The sequence below is a fragment of the Haliotis rufescens genome, unplaced genomic scaffold, assembly GCF_023055435.1.
Source record: "Haliotis rufescens isolate VD_foot unplaced genomic scaffold, xgHalRufe1.0.p SCAF_11, whole genome shotgun sequence".
Taxonomy (NCBI): Eukaryota; Metazoa; Mollusca; class Gastropoda; order Lepetellida; family Haliotidae; genus Haliotis; species Haliotis rufescens.
The window spans coordinates 40,747,790-40,772,417 of NW_025963791.1; the positions used below are offsets into that span (position 1 = coordinate 40,747,790).

Consider the following 24,628-nt stretch of genomic DNA (forward strand, 5'->3'; position numbering starts at 1 on the left):
CATCCTTCCTTCGTCTAACTGTAGTAGTGTTAAGTCTGTATTTAGACAGAATACCTCGTCCTTCCTTCATCTAACTGTAGTACAGTGTTAAGTCTGTATTTAGACAGAATACCTCATCCTTCCTTCGTCTAACTGTAGTAGTGTTAAGTCTGTATTTAGACAGAATACCTCGTCCTTCCTTCATCTAACTGTAGTACAGTGTTAAGTATGTATTTAGACAGAATACCTCGTCCTTCCTTCATCTAAGTGTAGTACAGTGTTTAGTCTGTATTTAGACAGAATACCTCATCCTTCATCTAACTGTAGTACAGTGTTAAGTCTGTATTTAGACTGAATACATCGTCCTTCCTTCATCTAAGTGTAGTACAGTGTTTAGCCTGTATTTAGACAGAATACCTCGTCCTTCCGTCATCTAACTGTAGTACAGTATTTAGCCTGTATTTAGACAGAATACCTTGTCCTTCCTTCATCTAGCTGTAGTACAGTGTTTAGTCTGTATTTAGACAGAATACATCGTCCTTCCTTCATCTAAGTGTAGTAGTGTTAAGTCTGTATTTAGACAGAATACCTCGTCCTTCCTTCATCTAAGTGTAGTAGTGTTTAGTCTGTATTTAGACAGAATACCTCGTCCTTCCTTCATCGAAGTGTAGTAGTGTTAAGTCTGTATTTAGACAGAATACCTCGTCCTTCCTTCATCTAACTGTAGTACAGTGTTTAGCCTGTATTTAGACAGAATACCTCGTCCTTCCTTCATCTAACTGTAGTACAGTGTTTAGCCTGTATTTAGACAGAATACCTCGTCCTTCCTTCATCTAACTGTAGTACAGTGTTTAGCCTGTATTTAGACAGAATACATCGTCCTTCCTTCGTCTAAGTGTAGTACAGTGTTTAGTCTGTATTTAGACAGAATACCTCGTCCTTCCTTCATCTAAGTGTAGTAGTGTTAAGTCTGTATTTAGACAGAATACCTCGTCCTTCCTTCATCTAGCTGTAGTACAGTGTTTAGCCTGTATTCAGACAGAATACCTCGTCATTCCTTCATCTAACTGTAGTACAGTGTTTAGCCTGTATTTAGACAGAATACATCGCCCTTCCTTCATCTAAGTGTAGTAGTGTTAAGTCTGTATTTAGACAGAATACCTCGTCCTTCCTTCATCTAGCTGTAGTACAGTGTTTAGTCTGTATTTAGACAGAATACCTCGTCCTTCCTTCATCTAACTGTAGTACAGTGTTTAGCCTGTATTCAGACAGAATATCTCATTGTTCATCTAACTGTAGTACAGTGTTTGGCCTGTGTTATAAGATAGCTGCTCTTGAAGTGGATAATGCATGGTTATACTTATCACTCATATTCATGGAGGGCAATTTCATTTAAACAATTTGAGACGACAAGTAAAGCAGTTGGTTGATTGAATCCAAATCGCAATACACTAACTGAAACATTGTGTTGATACTATTCAAGACAAGCATCTGTAGTCTTCAGCACCAGTTCACTTGTCAAAGGACAGTTAAGCATCCTTCTTATTTCACACCCTGAGGTTTTTCATCAAAACTCTGTATCACAAACTCAAATCACAGTCCCGTCTTCACCAATGTGCAAATTTCACAAAAGAACACAAAACAACATAAAATATAGTTGCTGTTTATTCATAATAACTGATTTTATATTCTGCCTTTAACCATACTAGTTAACTCAACAAAATACTCATGTATTTTTTTGTGCCTAAACGACTACCTTAAATTACTTGTGTAAGCATAAGACTTTCACATGAGACCTGTGCATGATCACTGCACTGACACACCAACCGAGCCTGGACTTGCAGATGACACCTCCTATAATTCTGTGTAACTCTTGATATACTGATGTAGGAATCAATCATCAATACACTACAAATAAATATATTCTAGGTCATGAATGCAACCACATCATCATACAAAGTTTCTATATTCCATGATGAGCATGAATAAGCTTTAAGTGATAAGATCTAGATTGCAACAATAAAATGGTTTATATGATTCTACAAGGCTATAATTAACATACATAACAGATTAAAACATTTAAAATGAGTAAATAATAAACACTGTACAAATGGTTTTTGTTGACAGTTTAGTCAATATCTTGAACAGGAAACTAACCAAAATACTAGAACTACATTTTCCCAAATGATTTAAACTTCATATAAAGTGACTTCTAAATTGTCATAAAATAGAAATACTTCAAAATTAAATATAGTAATTAAAGTAACATAAATAAGTGTTAAATTTCATACAATATGTGATCTTATCACTTTAGCGTTTAGCACTGTTCATTCAAGGCGAGCTCATAGAGCCCCTTTTGACACTGTTATAAGCGACATTAAGACAACCAACAATGTACATACAAAATGATTAAATCCAAAATAATCATATTATCCAAACATTATTTCATTGTTCATAAAAACCTAGGATGAAACAAAGGAAGAAGACATGGAATTTACAGACAGAGAATACTATCCCTGCCCACACCCAGACCCATTTAGTTAGCTGTAGTTATCCCCCTTGGATCTGGATCATCCCAGGAATGCTAGACACAATCATACACAATTCATGGTGTATATATAGACAGACAGCTGAGTCCTTCCTCATCACATACAGATACAAGGCAGGCAACTGGGGACAGAAGAAGAAGAAAACAACAAGGAGAAGCACTCCAAACACAATGCTTTTCATGAGTTCATATTGGAGTCACGGTAGTGCCACTGGCTGAGGGTGTGACATTGTGGTGCCACAGGAACAAGGTACACTTTCAACATGAAAGCTGCTTTTTACAAATGTGCACTTGAATCTTTTGGCAACTTCTGCAGCACAGGAAAGAAAAGCGTTTTTCATTTTGTTAGTTAACTGATCATGCACATCAAATCAGACGAGAGCGTTTTCTTGACGGCGAGTCCATTATTACATCAGGTGAAGACGTCCTCTTTCTGTTCCTCGAGAATTCATCATGAATAAATCGGTTAAGTTCTTCAATGTTATTTCTAGGCAGTGAATTCATAGCTTGTGCCCCTGCATTGTGGGGTAGGTTGTATCCAACACTAATGTTTGACATAGCTCCATTCAGACCTATAGAAATAAAAAATATATATATCATACATCATGAAACAATAACACATATTTATTTACTCTTATACAAGAAAGAAGGCAACCTTGTTAAAATCAGATCTATTCATTTTACTCCGATACAATCCCTCTGGACACCTCCATAGAAGGTCGCATCTGGGTGACCCTCAGCAAACTTTGACCGCCAATCAAAATGAAGGATGTGCAGTGTTGTTCTAGCCTCCATCAACCAAGGGTCCTTGGTCGGAAAATAACATTCAGTGCAGTCCTGCTGTTGTTAATTGTAAGCTTGCGTACAATTGGTAAAAGATATCACTATAGTATTCTCAAATATGGCGGACACATTTGGTTTAAAAAACATGGTGCTGTTTGACTGCAATGTTTACTTATAATACACGACCTTTCGGATTAAAATTACATTGAGGTAAGTGAAGGTGAAAAGCTTGGTGTGCCCAGCCGGACGCGTTGTTGTATTTTAATTGCGTCATGCACAGAAATATTGCGGGAATCCCGTAAAGCCAGAGTCACGGAACAACACTGATGTGTTGGTTCTAAAATCAAATCAGATGGCAGCTTTCTAAAACAATTTGGCTTCATTTCTTTAGCACCTTGATGGGAAGGTTTTGATCTCTGCACACGAAAACTAACGCAGAACACAAAAAATACCCTCCATTGTATACCCTTCTGGCTGTTGATGCAATGGCGCTCAGAAATGACAGGATGTATAGAATATCCACAACAACATCATAGTGTGGCAATATTATTTGCAATAGGATCTGCCCAATTATATTCTTTTTTCAATACAGAAATCTGATATGCTTGTCTGAATGCTTTGCTCACTAAGTAAGTAGAAACCAAACTTTGATTGGTTGATTAGAAATTTACCTGATGCGAGCTATGGATCTTCACACAGACAGGTATGGTATCAGAGTAGAGATATTGGAAAGTAAGGTATATGATTCCATATAATTTTTTAATTTATTCAGACTTGTCCAGGGGATTAGTGCAAACCTTATTTCACTAGTCCTCAGAATGTCCAACTTGAACAAGATAAAAATGTCTACTGTGTTTACATTTTCTGTTAGTTTATTCAGTTTCATTTTGTAGCAAAACTGAATCATTGAGAATTGGTTCAGAATTATAGCACTCAAATGCTGCTAGTCAGTGAGGACTGCTACCATCACTGGATGTTCAGCTGTCTTCAGCACATCTTAGTGGTATCAAGCTGGCGGAATTATTAAGGCTGTACTCACAGACCAGCACCATTATGCAATCATAATATAATGCACAGTAGAATTGTTGGTTAGGAGGTCAATATGGTCTTCTCATTAATAAAATTGACATTCAAAATTCTCGATCAAACAAATTCAAACACACATTCCAATCAAACAATTGTAAATACTTTACCTTGCAAAGCAATAGCCTCCCTGAAAGCCTCTAAGTCATTATCAATGGCCTTTTCATCTGCTGGCAGACAAGGAGCAGCAAGGTCAAGGCCAACACGAGAAGGGGGGCGACTCTGGGAAGCACCTAGTCTATTACGAGGGGGAGGGTTCTTGCCACAGAGGAAGGCCAACAGTTCTTCTCTTCTAATGTGCCGGCGTTTTTTCTTTGCCCAAGCAATAATATCTCTGGTTTTATGTTGGCGGCCACACTGGACGCCCATATCTATACAGTTCCTCACAGTATCAACACTATCTGGAATCAGAGAGCAAGTTCATACAATTCACGCTGAGCAAGTACACATTTGTCTTTCCTTAAGTGTCAGATACAAAAAAATAAAATACTACATGTGGAGCACAATGATTGAGGTAGACTTCGAGTCAGTTGATTATGCATTTTCATTGTTTCAGAACAGTAATTTGAAGGATTAAGGAATAAGTGTCAGTAATTTTGATATTTATATCATTGTCTATACTACATTCCATTACAAAACCCAAAGTGTGTTACTATTACCATGTTATGTTTACTTGTTTCTAGATAGAGGCAGTAAAAAGTACAGACAGGATGGAACTATCTCGATGCAATAAAGGATAATTGAAAATGTTAAAAGTAATGAGGTTGGTGGGGTCCCTACATATAAATACTATGGCCGGAGCAAGCCTCAAGGATCCCAGGACCCCATAATTATGAACACTGTCTAGCATAGTACTGTAGGAAAATATATTTGTTGTTTATAAGCACAGGAACCTACAAGCAGATAAGGACACCATGTGGATATCAATTTTGAACTCATGAAGCTAGATAGAGAAGATATTCAGAGAAGACCGCACAGGGGGCTTTCATAAACTGAAGGAGCTTTAGGTGGCACAGCTCCACTGTAGATAGTCGACAGAAGTCTTATCTCATGGGGAGTGTTATTTATCATTATCTATCAACAAAAAGGACTGACTGGGAACATGATATTTGCATAATCATAAGAATAGCATCATATATTTGAAAGTGATGAACAATTTCTATGACATAATGAACAGGAATTCATTATATCGGAAAAGCCAAAACGACCTTCATTTTACAACAGCATAAACATTATCTTTATAATTCATATTACCGTTATTGGAGGCAATACCAATAAAAATAGAGTAACATAATAAATTGGGAGAAAAATCAGTTTATTGAGAAGGAAATTTTCTTCATGTGCCTACAGTCCCATGTTTACAAATTGTATGGGCCATTGATAACTGCAAGCGACCATAAATTCAACATAACTTAGAAAGGATTGCAGTTGAGTAAAACATTTTATCCTTTCATCTTGAATTTCAAACAATAACAAATTTTCATTAACAAATATTACTGTGTAGTCATGCCTTGCGATGTCCTTTATGATATCGTGGATTAACGTAAACAAAGGTGTACTCAATGGTTCCCATAAATCTACATATTTTTCTCCACAAACACACATCTGCATGTCAACAGAAATAGCATACCAACAGCCATACTGAATTATGCAAATTAATCCTGTTGTTACACCATCTAGAAATAATAAGTGTTCATTGTATATCAGAAATTATGTTTGTAATCTATTTTATTAATTTTATTCAAATTATCATTAAATATTGCATGTTTACATAAATTTCAATGAACTCGTGAACTGATTGGGCCAGATTGTACAAACTCACCATTATTTACAGCAACAACAATCAGATTACTGCTATCGACATCTTGAAACCAACTTAGGTTGACAGAACGAATACATACAGTATTAAAAATGACACACTTTGACTCACTAAAGTTATATTTGCTGTAGGTATACTATTATGTGTCAACATAACATTTTCACAATCGAAACAGCAAAGGGAAGGAAGCCTGAACCATGACTGGTCAAATTGTTCCATATGTAAACGAAATAAGCGGCAACAGCTATCAGCTGTCCCAAAGGGTTGGTGCTATGCTTATAGTTATTATTAGTTTAAATACACATAATTAATGCTCCAACTAAACTAACAAGACGCTTGAACATATTATTCCTTGATACTATCTCTTACGATCACTGCATCAAAATTCTTACAAATTATATTATTGGGTATTTATCAACTGAATCACCGGTAGATTGGGAGAAAATGTGTGTACAGATGATTGATTTGCTATTTCCTGGCTTAGTTATCAAGACAAATACACACAGTGATCTTAATCTCTGCATATATAGAACAATGTCTAGCATAACAAGAAATACAATTAAAATTGTAAATCATCATGTCTAGCGATATATTTTATTGCAAATTTCTCATTTACTGTGACCAAGTGTTACCTCCTGCACGTTCATTCACCTGAAGCCAGACGATGGAGTCTTTGACTGCACAATGCTCAAATAGCAAGAAATATATATTCAAGTGCCCACCATACACAAGAAAATATGGTATCACCCAACATATACTACTCAAAAGAAGTTAAGAATCACCCGATTCTTTCATAATGGTAAAGTTAATCTGTCATGACATGAGAGATTACCTATAGTAATATGAAAGAATCAGGTGACCCTTAACTTCTTTTGAGTAGTATACATTCCATATTTAAGAGGTATAATAGCTCGCTGCAAAATGAAATAAAACATGTGTTTGGCATGTTTGGCAGCAAACACATCAAGACAAAATTAAGTATGACATTTGAGATAAACAACAAATATTTAGTCCACACAAATTATGAGAAGACAAAAAGATAATGGATACACTTAATAATGTCACATGTATACATACATGTCACAGAGCTATAGATAATATTTTATCTATTTGGGTATTTTACCCAGGGGTTTGATTTTGATTGGGTATACACACAAGTTTTAGAGGGTATTCAAATGTTTTTACCCAACTGTTTCTTGACTTCTATTGTTTTAATTACCAATCAGTGACTAATTAAGATACAACATGTACACTGACTCGGCACAATGTGTTTTTCAATTGGCATCCATCAGTATGTTTGTCGCAGAAGCTTTTCCGAATGTAACTGTGGGTAAGTGTATTTGGCAATCGGCTGATACACAATCATTGTATCTAACAGTTGTAATATACCAAATGTTTCATCCATAACATATGCATTAATTTCATTTCAATAGCGTATTTATAGTTTTTGTTGCATATTTGAAACATTATGAACTGATTTGTCTGTGTATTTCAGTTGATATAATGCATATTTTACACAAATACCCAGCTTATCTTGAGCTCTAGTAGTATGGGTCATGGGATGTCTGGAACAGTGTGGGTTGTCTTGTGTGTACAAACCCCATCCCCAAGCCACATAAACAACCAAAATGATAATGATGTGTAGTCAGAATATGTTAGGATTAGGAATAAAGAGAAAATAAGCAGAAAAAATTGAAGGTTCTAAGTGAGTGAATCTGCTGTTTTGTGCCTGAGTCAGCAAAACTCTTGTCATATGACTGTCTGTAAAATTACTAAATAGTCCATCCTGGACAAGCAAACCTGTGGTTGAGAGCATGAACAATGACCTTTGTTCTTGGGAATCAAGAAGATCACACATAAGCACCAACTCATTTTCAAATGATACCATTCTTAGAAATTGGTTGTTTATTTTCAGACTTGTGTAAACCTTATTTCCCTGGTCCTTTGAGTTTGCAGCTAGTCCTGCTCAAAAGAGACAAAATGTAAACATTTTGTGTCGGTTTTATTCAGTCCCAATTTGTAGCAATATTGAAGCATTGAGAACTGGTTCATATTGATAGAACATTAGTTTTTTTAGTTGTCATCAGCACGATTAAATAGTCTGGAAGGTACCCTGGAGCTCTTCTTTGAACCATTCATCAATTCATTGACTACACCTAGCACCACAGGACAAAAGTGTTGAACTTACCTTTATATAAACTAGTTACAGATATTGCAGCATTCTGAAATGGTACCCACATTGAAAGCCCTTGTTGACGATCTGAAACAAAGAAATTTAAAAGAATAAACTGGGTTAGAATTTAACACAAGCCCATTTCTGCAGGCTAGTACAAATTTCCCCATTGTTTTAACATTACAAGGATATTTTATCTTGACTCGGGCTACTGAAGATTTTGAGAATAGTTCCTACCCTGATAAAGATAACAATCTATGAAACTGATAGCATGGCAACAGAAATTCTATTTGAACCCAAATCAAAAGTCATTGTGATAATGATATCATTACAATATTTCTATGGAACTGAATCACAAACAATTCAATTTTATTTTGTTGGTATACATATACAATAAAACATACAATTGGTATTGACGGCCCCAAAACAGTTATTTCTATTAATATGATCTAGTGAGTGAGATTTCATACTGTGGTCTTCAAAAGGCTTGGTGGCCTACAATAGTACAATTAGAAGGAAAACAATATCTGTTATCAACCATTCAATTCCCTGAAATTTCATTTGGAACCAACAATGTCAGCCCTAGGTTTCAAATGTAAAAATTCCCGGGCATAAAATGACCAATGGCAAAAGTGTGTTGTACAGTTTACTCTAAAACAACTTTTCACTTAATTCACATAGTACAGACTGTCTTTTATCCCTGCTGTGCATTACACTTTGTTATATTTGTCACATAAAAAAGCAGAACTGTCATGTTTCACTCACTGTTTCAGATAACTTTTTGATCCATTGAGTATTTACTATGTAATCGATCTCAATGGGTATTTCAATTTTGTTAAATTATCAATATATATTTTTACTCTCATGGGTATTTTTAAATCAATGACTATCGGTATGTGCTAAAATATAGCATTTTTTGCACTGGTTTGGTAGTTTATCCTAATACTAAGAGTCAATTGATCCACATTTCAAGCTCTCCAGCTATAAACATGTCTAACGTCCCATTTGGTATTGATTGTGTTCAATATTCTGTCAAGTCAAGTTTATTAGTGGTTTTAACAACTTATGTCCATTTGTTTAAAATCCATTGACTATTAAGTATTAGCAACGATGGACTATGTGCCTTGCAACCACAGTTCAAAAGTATTAATAATGTTAACCAACTGAGGGGCAAATGACATAACTGGTAGAATTATATATGTGAGTTACCTAAAAATCTGAATTGAATTGTACTTTGCGGATCTTAAGTTCAACATTTTTTAGGTCCATACATCGCATATATTATAAATACAATACCAATTGCAATGGCATAAACCCCAAGCTCAACTTTCTAACAGACCATGCAGATTGCATGGTATCACACTTTAATCCAGTGACATGTTATAGTTTTAACAATTCAGGCACAAGTTAGTCATGCATAAAGTTGTGAAAGTATGTTGATTAATTCTCCAACACTCATCACCAACTTAACATGCTTAATGAAATCTTGTTTATTTCTGATTTGTTCAAAACACATGTTTAATCATGTTAATATTTAGCCCATCCCTCAAGTTCACCGGTTGGTTCAAGAAAAAGATCACAATAAAATTAATACATGTTACAAGTACATTAATAGGAATAAACTTTACCACATCATACACTGAACACCCACTGCTGCACGTTTAGAGAGACCAACAACTAGAGCCTTGCAAAGAGCACAAATTAATCAACCCAATATGATAAGGAGATTTCAGGCCAGCTCCCATTATTTGGTCTTTTTGGAGAACTGACATGAATCGAGTTTCATTTTTTGGGTCATATGTCTTCATAATTACCTTTATACAGTTGAGCAATAGCAGTAGCAGAATTTTGAAATGTCAACCATAATTTTTTAACTGCGTATTCTTTCTCAGCCTGTAGCCTATCCTCCATGTTTGGTTCCGATTCAAGATCGTCCAGACACTGGTCCTCAAAGTTACTTAGCCAATTTTCGGCTGGTTGTTCCGAATCCTGGTGTTCCTCTGGATTCATTATAAACTTAACTAAGTCCCTAACCTGATCTTTGTCATGGAAATATGAATACGACAAAATAAAGCTCAACAAAACTTGATTGAAATGTCGAGTCCGCCTAGACAATCAGCCTTCTCGTAACACCGGAACTAATTTCCGCGCACGCGCAGTGACACTGCAAATTTGACGAAAATAGCCGAAGTAGCACGGAACCAAAAATCTCTTCCTTGGCCCTTGAATAAGTCTTAACAGTGCATATTAAGGCTGGTTTAGAGGTTGTTCTGTATCATGACTGCAAAAGTAACACCAGCCGACGGTAAGTTAATTTTGCTCCAAGTCGTTTAAATATCTGCGATCCCAGACTTCCCGCACGAGGCGGCCATCTTGTTTATTTTTGTTAGGAGCCGGGTGCATCACTGTGGATTTTAATCAAAATTTTCACTGTTTTTGGAGTATAGCAGTTTTCCCCGCCGAAGGGGTAAAATCTGCAGACATTGGGCGAATCGCAAGCAAACACGTGAAAGTGACCGTCTCACAAAGAAGTCCTCCGATCACAGGGCGAGATCGCCAACGTACGGTCACTTCTCCTAATGATATGAACAACAGCACAATGAACCATGTAAATGACAAGGAGGAGAATCAAGTCGATCATGAGGAAATGGACACAGACCAAAAGGAGGGTCGGTTTTTGATAATGGTTATTTTATATATGTAAAAGATGTTACTGTAAACGCGAGTGGCAGACTATGTCTGAAACATGAGCTGACAACGTGACCCATGAAGCCAAATGTTTACTCCAACATGCATTTTCCTGGCGGCAAATGATGCCGACCGGTTTTACAAGTGAATTGTCACATGTTTATTTATATTAATTGTTGTTGATTGGTTTTGAATATTACTATCATTAGAGAAGACAAGTAGATTCTTTCCTGAGTAGGATATTGTGGTTCAGTGAGCAACTGCCCCACAACAACTGCATAAATTAGCAACCAGAATGAAAAGTGACACATGAACTGTCTGTTTTTGTTTACAGTGAGAAACATAAGTGATGTTTTGAAATAAAATCCCACAGAATTGCTGACATATACAAATATTGCTAATATTCTTAATATTTATGGTCTACCACTACTTGACAAGAGCAATAAAGCTGTCGTGTGATAAACAATTGAGCATAAATTGTAACAGTTGTCCCAGTTGTAGATTCAAGGCCTAGGTTATGATTCATAACACTATTATGTTGTTATTCCAGAATGAATTTTTTCTTGATATGGAGTTAATTTTTGCTAACACAGGTTTATCTAGGGCTGCTTGGAGGCCGATATTCGGACACAAGACTGCAGCAAAAAGCAGTAAAAATTCCCAAATGTGTACTCATAACCTTCCAATTCAAGTTAATATCCATGGCATTGTAGAGATAACTTGTATTTCACTGGTCACAGGACCAATAAAGAGGATTCTTAGTAAATAAGATAAATTAAAAATACCGTATTTGAAGTAATTAGCGCCCAGAGCGCTCTCAAAATAAGAAATAGGGGGCTCTTATTAGAATATTATTTTGGTGGAAAAAAAGAGAGTCGAAAGATATATTTTGTGGTTTATGCTGACAGCCTAAATTTTTATGTACGACAGATATATTTTTTCTGAATTTAATTGCCCATAATCCATGGTGCATATAACACACGGGTGCGTATTATACAGGAATAAATAAGTCTTGTGTACATTGGTCAGTCGGAAAGCGTGCTATTTGGGATTTTTCACCAGCCAATATCTAGCAAATGTCGCCGTGGTTGCTTATTAGAGTGGGGCGCTTATAACGTTGTATACGGTAAATGTGATGCCAGAGACATGAAGAGGCTGCACCTGACACATGCTGTTTAGGCCATGACAGTAGCTGGTACATTGGTAAAATTTCCACTGTTTTCATTCCCACTTGTATGACCAAAATCAACTCAATTTTATCAGCACACAGAGATAAACACATTTTCACATGATCAACTACTTGATTGCTCATTTTGGACTAGTGGTTTATGTAAAATATCTAGATTTTGTGAGAAAACAACTTGCCCAGCTGTATTTTCACTTGTTCACTAGTCTTGGGACTTATAGACTTGTGGCAGTGTGTAACCCAAGTCTTTGATTTCTGTGTGCCTAAATATATTCATAACAATTCAGATAAAAAAATGTAGTTGTTAAGAAATAACCTATATTTACTCTTGAATTAACACCAGTTCCCAAGTGAGTGTCAAAAATGCACACCTGTTTGTATTTTGGACTCATTGCACACATTTTTATGTTTACCTATTTCAATATTCGACACTCACACTCGTCAGCTGGTCTGAGTCTAGTATATTTCCTTAAGGACCAGTAAAAATTAATTACTGCTGGTTCAGTGGTTGTAGTGTTATTTCGGGGATGAACACAGTAATCTAAGTTTGTACGGCACAATTGAAATCAGTGATAAGATTGAATTAACTGTAAGCTGAACCAGTGACCTAAACACCCTGCATAGTATGGTGGTTACCTTCTTGACTGTTTTCTCATTCTAGTTACACACGCTCGCTTGCATGAACATGACAGAATATTTTTTGGTCAGCACCATTGTGTCTAGTATAGATCCAACAGGAGCAGTAGGTTTTTCTATGTGCTGGTCTTGTGGACCACTCACAAATTTTGGACAGTGCAAAACACATCTTCACAATGCAAGGGCATTAACTGACTATAAAAGTCCAGTTTCCATCCTTTCCGAACTGGGCTGGAATTTTGAAGACTGGGTGGTAGCGTCACCAGTGGCTATTACGAGTTGTCAATTCTAAGTCCCTTCTATTGACCAATCAGATTCCATCTCGCATATCACTTGCATTTGCTCCAAACAAAATGGCGGCAGCCAGTCAAGACGATCTGATCAATAATCAAGATTCATATTATGATAAAAAAGGGTCTTACCCCGCGAAGCACATCAAATCACTTGAGCACCTTGAAAAATATCTGTTGACACACATTTGGCGGTACACATGCTTTGCAAATCCTGCAGTCAGCCGAAATCTGCACGTTGAAATCCCTGGTGATTACAAACCGGATGTCTAGGTCGTTACACAATTTTGATTGGACTGTGTATAGACTCGTTAGTCCAGCCAAAATGTAACTCCAGCCTAGTTCGGCAAGGGTTGAAACTGGACTTAATTTTAAAGTCAGTTAACACCCTTGCATCGGTAAGGTGTGTCAAACACTGAATTAAACCTATATACTTTATTGAAGTCTTAATGCAAGAAGTAGCATTTTATTGAGAAACGAGAAAAGTTATCGTCCATAAAGCTTCAGGTCTTCGAGCCGTCAAGAGAAATGCACGAGGAAGTGTGAGGAGTAGCAAATAATGTAAATTTACAATCACTTCAGGCACAAGAACAATGTTTTAATTTTGTATATCTGGACCAAACAAACCTTTTCCAGTCTGTTTTGTTTAGTCATTGGCTGAAAATATACTGCATTTTGTAATTGGTGATACAAATGAGACCCTAGAGACAATATTGTGCTACCATATTTAATAGTTTTTGAAATTCTAAATAACTGTAGATTGCATGTGTGTAAACAGAGACAAAGACAAATGTAGACTGTTTATACCACTTGTTTCATATCATAGATTGTTGTTTTTTTCAAATGTAATCTGCTTGAAATGTTCCATGTTAATTCTAATTTGTTTTTTTTGTAATTATCATGAGCTGCCGCATGTCGCATAAGTTCTCACCAGCGATATGCATGTTTTCAGTTATAATAAGCAATACATAATGTTTTTATGGGTGTTATTCCCCATGATTCGCTGTAACAGAGTTCATGTTTATATGTGATGCCTGCATATGACCAGTAAACAAAGATCTGTAAAGAAATACAGGTATGCAAGATGAAAAAGCTACATTGGGTAATAACACACTGTGTTGTTATTCTCTTGGGGCATATTTTTGTTTGCAAGCAAGAAGATATTGGATATTTGGTTTGTCAAACCTCAATTGTCCTAGATATTTCTAATTTCCGAAGTTAGCATCTCAAATGTATCTTTTCTTAAATGACTTCAATGCTTTTAAATTAATATTAAACATTGTCGTGAGTTATTCACTGATTGCCACTGCTTCTGCTTTACACTCAAAAGGACATTTTCTGACTTGCAGTACATGAGTTGCTTTTCCCCATGAAACCCAAGGGTGTCTAATTCAGTCAGCGTCCCAAGAACAATCAATGTTGTTTGATTCTATTACTTTTACCCACTGAAAGCAAATGGAAGCTGTCAAAAAGATCTGTCAAGTTATAACGCATGGTCCCATTACATACTGACACATCATTAGAGACCTGTGGGACGATTGGATGCAATGTGCTGGAGGACCAATCACTGACGTACATATTGTCATGGTAATCTGAACATGCTGAAGGATCACAGGAGTTAAGAAAATTGTTTTGTTCACTAGTCAATTATACATTGGATTAGTTTGAATTTTGATATATGTTACTTCTCTTTCCACCTGGAAAACATGTACAAATTTGAAAATAGTGTTTATCTCCTCATTAAGAATGATTTAGCATTCAAAAGAAATCATGCTGTCGTTTCTAGAAAGCTAAAAACAACTTTAGTTCCCTATGTTGCAAGTCTTGACAAAAAGAAAGTCCGTGTGGTGGTCCTATCATATTAAGTACCGACATGTCCTACCTTGTATCTAAAGAAACTAAAGCAGATCTGCAAGATTAAGCCAGAACACACTGGCATTAGGACATATGGAGAGTATGATGCTTCTTATAAAGATGAAGATAATTTTATGTCTTCTTGTTATTTGATTCCAATAGGTTGGTAGATCCCATGTCAACTAGTCTTGTAGGAGCTTATGAAGACGCTGTTATTTAGCTGATTGTCTATCATCATACCCCGATGGTGTGGATCATTGCTCATGATTTCTGTCACAGATTTGTGTGATGCAGGCTTATTGTTTACATTTCAATGTTCACTCACTTATTCGACTAGTCCTGTTTTTATCCCCCACATGAAGTGGAGAGGGGGATAGCAGTTTGGGCTCTGTCCAACGTCAATGGGGATAAGTGTTTGTGAAACAGCCGTGGATACAAGGATGACATTTTGCATAGATCATTATGGAATACATATGTTGATCGAGTTCCAAACCCATTATAGCAAATTTCTATTTGAAAGAGTTATGGCTCTTGCATAATGTGATCGTGATATTGTGACATGGTACACTGTACCCCCACGTCCAGATTTACCATGAAACCGCTATATATACAAAAATGACATTTTGCATACAGGATACATCATTGTCAGTGTTTGACACTGTCACTGGTCCACTGATCCAAATCTAATGTATTTTCTTAAGGGCCAGTTAGAGTATATAAATAGTGGTCTGTTGGTCTATTGTTATTTGGGGATGAACAAAGTAACTTAAGTTAGTAAGACTTAAAATCAGCCACAGATTGACTCTAAACTCCAAGCAAAACCAGCAGCCTAAACAACCCTGCGTGGTATAGTGGTAACCTTCTTGATTGGTGTCTCATTCTAATGACGCACGCTCACTTGTATGATCATGATAAAGTATCTGGGAACACAGGAAGGAGCTAGTCAGTCTGAGGTATTGCTTTATCTGGGGAAGGTGAAGACTTGACCTGTGGCAAACAATTAAACCTCTGAAGTTAACCAGCATTAACTTGTCTTATATTACTGCCATTGTGTAAACATTGAGGTTTTAGTATAAGAATGAGTAATACCATGTAAAATCCTTCTGGGTCAGCACCATTGTGTCTATTAGAGATCCAACAGGACCAGAAAATATTTCTCGGAGCTAGTCCATTGGACCACTGACAAATTTTTACAAGCACTGTATTATGGGATAAATATCTTGAGTTTGAGAACCATCAACGAGTTATGGCGTTTATTTCGTCTTTTGAACATGGCACAATGGCACAGAGTATTTCCAATTTCTCAGAAACCACTGTAGATGACATTTTTATTAATATATCATTTAGTGATCAAATATGTCGTCAAGTTTGAAAAGCACCATAAAAAATTTATTTTTTTCATTTCCTCAAATGAAGGTAGGGTTTGTTTCAAGAGCATATTTTATGAACCGTTTCAAATGTCATTGTAAAAATTTGTTTACATACACAGCAAGTGTTGAATTGGTGCCTTTTTAGTGCTCTGGAATTGTTATCTTTTGCATTTATAAGGCAACTAATTCAAATTAGGGTCAGGTTATTATTTCTCAATGAAGCTTTGCACATGGATAGCATGGTTTGGTCATGCCCTTCATTTTTACTGAAATCAAAACTATTAAATTTACAATCGTAAGGATATGGGCATATGGATGACTTCTTGTTCCTCTTTACTTCCAATAGTTCTATGCTGTGCAGTGTTCTGTTGAGACAGCAGGCTTGTGGCATTCCAGCAATGATATATTGATTGACACATAAAACTTACTATCAGTTGGTCATCAGGTCCGTTTCAAACATATTTTGCATCACCATGATCACTTGCAGAGCTGTTTGGATTTTTTAAATGTAAATTTCCTTTTTATGGTGCGTCTTACTTAAATATCGACACTTTTGATTGGCTGAAAGTCCAAGATGGTCCAATCAGAATCTAGGTTACACATTTTTGCAACTTTAGATGTTAGGACTGCTAATAGTAATACTACCTGTATACCATTATACACTTTATCAAACAATACAACATATTGTTGCTGCAGTTCATAATATGACGTTTGAGAGAAAAGCCTTACGAAACATTGTGTGTATCGCTAAGGAGCCTAACAATACCCCATGCATAGTGTGACGTTTTATATCATCTCTCAGTGTTTCCCCCTTAGTTTTGAAAACGTTTTGTCAATCAATTTTGAAGGGAAGCATTTTGATTTTTTTTTTGTGCCCATACACAGACCTAATAGCAGTCATATGAACGATTTTCATTGTTTTTTTATGCAACTAAAAAACCATAACCGAACAGGACATTCCGAGAGCAGATGGCTGGAAGAGGTTCTGTGATAGATCAGTTTTAGATTTCTATTCATCGTCAAAACTGCCGAAGTCGTCTTCTGATAATGACAACAATGTTTCTGCTTCGAATGACCACGAAACACAGGTTACTGATGCAGAATCACTGACCACAAGTTACGTTTTAGCAATTAACAGAATGTTTCACATGTTGCACCTGACAGTGACAGGAAAGTGAAGACCAGGACAGGTTGAGAGCTTTTCAACGAACCTGGCTTTGCCACTACACATGGTTGCAGCATATTTCAGAAACAAATGCTATGACATGTCAACTTTTGATAAATCCTCTGAAATATGATTCTATGACAAAGCCACATTCTAATTTCTAGAATGAGTACCTTTGAGAAACATGCCAATCTCATGTTGTTGAGACTTAATTGTGTATGAAATGGGATGTTGTTGCTGCAGTTCATAACATGGCATTTGAGAGAAAAGCCATATCGAAACATTGTGTGAATCGCTAATATCATCGTGCCCCAATTGCGTGGATTGATGCTCACGATTGTCTGGTTAGGACTCGATTATTTACAGACCGCTGTCATATAGCTGGAATATTGCAGAATGCAGTGTTAAGCAACAAACCAACAATGTCCTTATGAACCCAATGAGGTGCTATTTTTCAAACTTGCAAATTTTTCCCATTACAAGTGTATGTCAGAGATATTAGAAAAACTGCATTATATATTGTTCATATTTTAAACTTACTAATTTGGCATGACATGCCAAATTAAAAGCTGTACTCAACAGATTATGAGTACAAGTACAGGTAAAAAAATGTTTAAAAGCATTGATACACCTAACACAGACAAAAATGTGTTGCCTGCTACAATGTATTGTTGTTGAAGGTTCATGTACAACTTAACCATGCTAAGTACACTTTAATAGTCCCAACACGATCAGGCCTATTTCAGGAGGCTTTCATTTGAATCCAACTTTGCCTGTCCATGCTTGCATACTACAGGTTTATTATTAGTTCCGTCACAATATTTTCTTAATACCTGATTGGATAGCACATGTGACCTTTCTTGTCTAAGATGCCACAATTCTCTGTGCAGAGTTACATCCCTTAGGCATGCCAGGATCCTATGATAATGGGTTTGAATTCCAGATTTGCTCTGATTATGTTCCTCGGATGGTTTGACAGTATAATAACCGTGCTGATGGTTTTCACCAAAGTTGTGAATGTCTCAGACCTGCCTCTTCACACTTTCCTCAGACATTAACTTACATGCCTTGGTATAATTGAAATACCTCTCAAAGTGGTGTTGTATCCATATTTCATGCAAATATGCTGCTTATCTGTAGCTCTGACTATGTCTTTCCTGACATTCCTGAATGTTCAGAGATCTCAGACTACCCACCAGTGGCTGAGAAAACCTTGTTCGACTAAGACTACATACGAATGACCCTGTAGAGATTCCATGTTAGAATAGGTACTCAGCAACCTATGCTGGTCATGAGAGGCGACCAAATGGACAAGGTAGTCAGACTCAGTGACTTGGTTCATAGCTTATCATCCTATTCCGACAACGTGGATCATTGTTCCAAATATGAATCACTGGATTGTCTGGTCCAGACTTGATTATTTACAGCCTGCAGTCACACAGCAAGCACACATGAGGCTGAGAGTTACCCTTGTATCAGTAGAGATTTTGTCAGATTGTTGTGACATATTATTTGTCTTATATTTGACTTATGTTTATGTTTTCAGACGACAGTCAGCATGGTGGGACAGACAGCAATGGTGGGGTGGTCAATGGCGACGTGCAGGAAATGGGGGCCACGAACCAAGAAGAAGAGATGGAAGAAGGTAGGAACTACATGTTTTTGTTGTGTATATATTGATCGCATCATGACAAGTTATCTTTACTATACTTTCTTGTGTATAATGCACAGTTTTTACCCAAAATATACAGTTTTGTAGAGGGTGATCTCGTAAATTCAGACAAAGAGTTTTGACAGGACTGCTTGTTAGAGGTGCAAGGTAGTGATGGTATGTATACCTGTATACCACAATATGAAATACCAATCAGGGGTCGATTTAACAGCTGGCCCATGGGCAGTCAAAATTACGATAAGCTTGCTGAAACAAAGTTAATGGCCTGCCTGTCTGACTTGTCAAAATTTCACAACTTTCACCCCTGTATGTTTCATTTTCTTTAATTGAACACTGCTCATGAATCATGTAATTTTGATGAGAAAATATTTAGGGGTGATGAGATCGTGTGAATAGTTAACTAAAAGATAATATAGGTAGAATGACACAACTGGTGGCCATTTTGTAATGTTCTGTACAAGAAGAAGGTCCTTTTTTGCCCATTATATCACCATGAGGCAAATGGAAGCCAAGATTTAATCTCAAGAGTGCAGGAAATATTGTTTTAGGGGTGAAGAGTTGTAAAGATTTCAGAGCCCCATGGGTAACTCTGTCATAGCCTCCCAACATTTAGTTTGGGGCCAGTTGGTTTGGAGAAGGGCCAGTAACTTTTCAAAAGAGCAAACTTGTGGTTAAATCAACCCCTGTTAACATACCACAATACATTTGAAAAATACCAGTTTAGGCCAGACCAATTTAATTGCTAGGATTACAGATTTTTTCGGGTAAAGTGGCTGAATGGAGGAGGGAATGTAAAAAAAAAAAAAAGTACTTGAGAGAAAATTTTTTCGCAGGTATTACAGATTTTAAGAGGCAGGAATGCTGATAGGAGGAAATAATTTATTTTTTTTAAAATCCCTCATTTTGCCACAGAAGCTACAAAAGTATTTCAGTATTACCCACCACGCATGTTGCAAGCAATGCACTATAGTCCCTTTATCTAATGACACTCCTTACTGATGACCAGGGTTTACAGGTATCTTTTGGTAGTTTCCCACAAGCAGGTAGGCTTCGACAACAAGCTTTTAACTTATTAAAGTTTTATTGTATTTTAAAAATATAAAAACAATGTGAAATACACTGAAATTTAAACAGCACTTGGCTTCAAAACAAATATACATTTGGCACATACAAGTACTTGAAATACTCTGTCCAGTATAACTTTATCGTGTTAAATGATCATGTAACACTCATTGCTGAAGTGTTATGCTAACATGTGGAATGCACTTAAATTAAATAGCCCTTCTTTATTCTCAATTTTGCCACCACTGTCACATAATTTAGTCCAAAGTCTGCTAAAACTTGCATAGGTGTTGTAAGTTCGACAATATTCCCGTAGGAACCAGCCTTAGATTCTGTTGCATGCACCTCTTGAAGTCCATCTCCATCGGCGATTGACGATACGGCTTTTCGTCGCCAAATCACCAACTGTGTCATCCAGTGGACTATCCATGATTCGCTTTGATAAGCACACACTACCCTTCAGAACGCTTACGCTGAAATACTTTGCTGACATTGTCGAAAGACACCAGATTAAAACACCCAAACTGACACCCCATGTCCTACACATGGTCCCTGCATAATCAATACACGCTGTGCGCATGCTGGAAACACTTGTAATTGAGAGTACGCATTGATTGGCTATGTTTGCGTGGAACGACCAATGGAATTTGCAGACACATTTGCGTAAGGAATTTTAGTTTAAAACTAGAGTTACTTCCCCTAACATGTATTCACAACAAGGCTTATCGATCGATGTCGGGTAGAATATTTTTTTTTAAATGATAGAATTTCATTATTATTTTCCGATTTGGCGAAAAATGGTGTCGGCGGATCCGTAATCCTAGCAATGAAATTGGTCTCGCCTTATTGCATTTTTTTAAAATCATGTATAACATCTTCCTGTTGGAAAAAAGAAATTATGTTTGCAGCCGTTTCCTGTATATAAGATGTCTATTATGAATGCATTGAGAGTCATGTCATCATAGCAGTATCGAGCAAAATGCAAAGTATGACATTTTTTAGTGGTTTGATAAAAATATTACTTATCTTTAGAGTAAAACCAACGTCTTTTTTGCCAGTTATTTTAATACATGTGTAAACCAGTAACCTTCAATGACGTATAACAACTGATTCAGTGTATTGATAATGACACACATTGCAGTAATTGAGTTTTGAGATAAATTGATAATCATGATAGGTATAGTTGAGAATCTCCGCCATGAAATATTGACTTTCTGTATGATGATACATATCTCCAATTTGACATACCAGTTTATGCTGTCAATACAGGTGGGATGCAATATTTGATTTTCAATCCATTATCTAATGCCCAAGGTTTCACAGGCTTGAAAATCCTTGATTTTTTAGTGTGAACTTTGAAAAGCCTTGAAAATCACCAAATTAGCTTGAAAAGAATTTGTACAAATTGACATATACTTCTTAATCACACTATTGAAACACACAAAAATATGTCCCAAAGATGTTTAAGTGACATTTGTGATTTGTGTGCCAAAGACCCTGAAGAATTCATGACAGACTTAATTTATTTTTTTGTTGGGTGGAAAATAAATCTTGTCTGAAAATGTGTGATGTCATATAGGGATTGGCTTAGGCCATGATTCTGTGATATTCTCCCACAGTTGTCGTAGATATTGCATCAACATTCAATGAGCGCGCTTGAAAATCACATACATCTTTCAATAGTTTTAACTACATTGACACTCTCATTTTCACCTACCAAAATCGGAAATGTTGTATTGAAGAATTTTATCTACCGTACCTAAAAATGTCAAGAAAAAACTTACACAGTAGTTTATTCAGTTGTCAAAAGTTGTCTATCAGCGATTTGCATAATCGCAACACTGCATGCTATCTCTTACCAGAGCTCCAGATAAGCTTTTGGTGTTGTGGGTATTTTACCCATGCATTTTAAAATCATTGGGTATCAGTAATTCTATCTGCATATTCAAATTTCTGTTACCCACTAGTTTTTACACATGTGGGTATTTAAGTTAAATATTTAAAAACACTATTCGTCTAGTCCCTGCAAACTGGTGTCGTGTGGGTTTGAGAGCTTTATAGGACTCAAAAATACCACGATACTTCCACACGAAAGTGTGATGACAAATGATCATGATGTAACTGTCATCGTGGAGTTTGGCAAGGTTGACGGAATGCCCGTTTATAATTTCAAAATAAGTTGCTGATTTGCTAATCGAATACACAGGGTTACTTCACAATATTTTGATGATACGCACAAATTTTATTTTTGTAGCGTATCTGTAATGTTCGTTGCGTATTTGATACGCTTGGATTATATTTTACTGCGTATTTCTGCATTTCTGATGCGTATTTCACGCAGATACGCAGCTTATCTGGAGCTCTGTCTTACAGTGCAGAACCGATTCCTATATCACTGCATCATGTGCATGGAGCTTTGCATCAGCTGACAATGGTGGAGCGCGCAACATTTTTTTCTCCCTGATTGGCAAAATGAGTGTTTGTTTTTATAATAAATACACTTTGGTAGCACCTGAAAATCCTATTCCATGATCTACAACACCAAGTCATTAAAATTATTTAAAAAAACTTAAAACCTAGCCGAAATTAAAGACGTACAGGTAAGGCAATCAAGGGTAAAGTTTTAAAACACAAGCAAATTTCGATTTTGGAATTACCACAAAACAAAAACTAAATGAATATACCTACAGCTCTTTCTCCATAATGATATACAAACGATCGTATTTCAGATGAGATTCACCTAGTCTTTAGATAAGATGGCACTCAAGTTTTCATGAACATACCCTCGTGCAAACATGGTCACTGAGCGTGAATTACAAATTTTGAACTATTTCTAGTGGCCAAACAGCAAGTTGGATTTAGATTTTTTAGAATATACTACAATACGTTTACTTCCAGAGTTGTCCATAAAACTTGAAAACTGTGACTTAATCTTTCAAAAGTAATTCATAAACATTGTGAATGTCAACAGTCTTTTCAACTTCCGGTGACATTTCTGGCTGCTGCATTTGGCAAACAGGCTGCCTTCTGCGGGAAATAAAGGACTTAATTGTTGCTAATTAAACAAAAGGGCGAACCTGGAGCAATAGTCGTCGTATACTGAACTGTCACTTCTAATTAATTGAAAAGTCCACATTGAAAAGATTTAATTTGATACGGTCAGAGACACAAGACAGCAGAAATAAGACGGCGAAATTGACGAAAGCACTGGAATGTAAGTAATGTATTTTTTACCAACAAACTGTCGCTATTTCATTTCATCATTTTGAATATATGAAGTTATGATCTAGACCACAGGAACTCGTTATTGGACAGTAGATAAAAATATATACCCTATTTATGTAAGTAGGTGGTATATATTTTTATTTACTGACAAATAACGAGTTCCTGTGATCTAAACACACATTGTCAAAATTTAATAACTGCAGATTGTTGTCTCCTGCATGCCAACGAAATGAACAGCTGATGGTGGTAAACATGCCTCCTAAACGATCTATAATTGTCCTCACAAATAATTCCCCTTAAAGTAGACAAACAACAGAAGTATAAGTACTAATGTAATGTTTCGTAAATACTAATATTTTTAAATATGCGCAGTTGAATAATTTATTTTCAAAAATAGGATATCCGAGGATATATTCATATATAATCTTATAACATTATTTGCAACATTATTCGAGTCACAAGTATCGAAAATTAGATACGGTTTCCCCTGAGTGAAAACAAAATATCTCTGAAAATTAGCAAAATCTCATCACACGCCAAAAAATCTCATTGCTTTTGGACCAGGGTTGCTTTTCTCTCATAGGTAAAAAATTCTAGGATAATCTCTGCATACTGCTTTTTGGGTCATACGACTGATATCTAGTATGCTGGATTTAATCAAATATAAGCCTTGAGAATGAATGTTGGCAGCCTTGAAAATGCTTTTTAGTGTTCCATATCTGTATGAACCTTGAACCTCCGTGGTCTAGTGGTAGAGCGTCTGCCTGGAGAGCGGAAGGTTCAAGGTTCGATCCCCCAGACGTGTCATACCAAAAGATGTTAAAAGATGGTACTTGCTGATACCCTGTCTGGCGCCTCGTCATTAAGGGACTAAAACAAGGACTGATCGGCTCAGAATCAGTATACTGTGTCTGAGTGTGGTATTCATGTTAAACTGCGGCATGGTACCTCAATGTGCTAGCACTATAATATCGGCATCAGTCCGGACTAGTACAAGCAGACACACACAGACAGACACACACACATGCATGCACATCACTGTATAAGTGCAATAATCTTGAACACGACATTAAACCCAATTTCACCTGACTTCAC

At 36.4% G+C, this 24,628-nt stretch overlaps 2 protein-coding genes across 5 annotated transcripts in view; one reads left to right on the forward strand and one right to left on the reverse strand.

The window, feature by feature from the left end:
• Positions 1-1,626: 1,626 nt before the first annotated feature.
• LOC124142323 (telomere attrition and p53 response 1 protein-like) lies at positions 1,627-10,548 on the reverse strand. The gene is made up of 4 exons (XM_046510735.2): positions 10,200-10,548; positions 8,401-8,472; positions 4,504-4,794; positions 1,627-3,099 (listed from the first exon to the last, which is right to left on the reverse strand). The coding sequence occupies exons 1-4, from the start codon at positions 10,393-10,395 to the stop codon at positions 2,894-2,896; spliced, it is 765 nt and encodes a 254-aa protein (XP_046366691.1). The 5' UTR covers positions 10,396-10,548; the 3' UTR covers positions 1,627-2,893.
• A 3-nt stretch (positions 10,549-10,551) lies between these two features.
• The window catches only part of LOC124142321 (ubiquitin carboxyl-terminal hydrolase 7-like), a 63,019-nt gene continuing 48,942 nt past the window's right edge, over positions 10,552-24,628 (forward strand). For 2 of the 4 annotated variants that reach the window (XM_046510732.2, XM_046510733.2), the window contains exons 1-2: positions 10,736-11,054; positions 19,121-19,219. In XM_046510732.2, coding sequence (XP_046366688.2) covers positions 10,970-11,054; positions 19,121-19,219 — 184 coding nt within the window. In that variant the 5' untranslated portion in view covers positions 10,736-10,969. Of the gene's footprint in view, positions 10,691-10,734; positions 11,055-19,120; positions 19,220-24,628 lie in introns of those variants that run through there. The other 2 variants (XM_046510734.2, XM_048392727.1) reach the window with 2 other exon arrangements.

Bases quoted from the DNA above. Each gene is read 5' to 3' on its own strand.
- LOC124142323 (XM_046510735.2), bottom strand. From the start codon at position 10,395: ATGAATCCAGAGGAACACCAGGATTCGGAACAACCAGCCGAAAATTGG. The intron at 8,473-10,199 runs GTAATTATGAAG...TCTTTGTTTCAG, and splicing joins TATTGCTCAACTGTATAAAG to ATCGTCAACAAGGGCTTTCA. The intron at 3,100-4,503 runs GTAAAGTATTTA...TTATTTCTATAG, and splicing joins GGAGGCTATTGCTTTGCAAG to GTCTGAATGGAGCTATGTCA.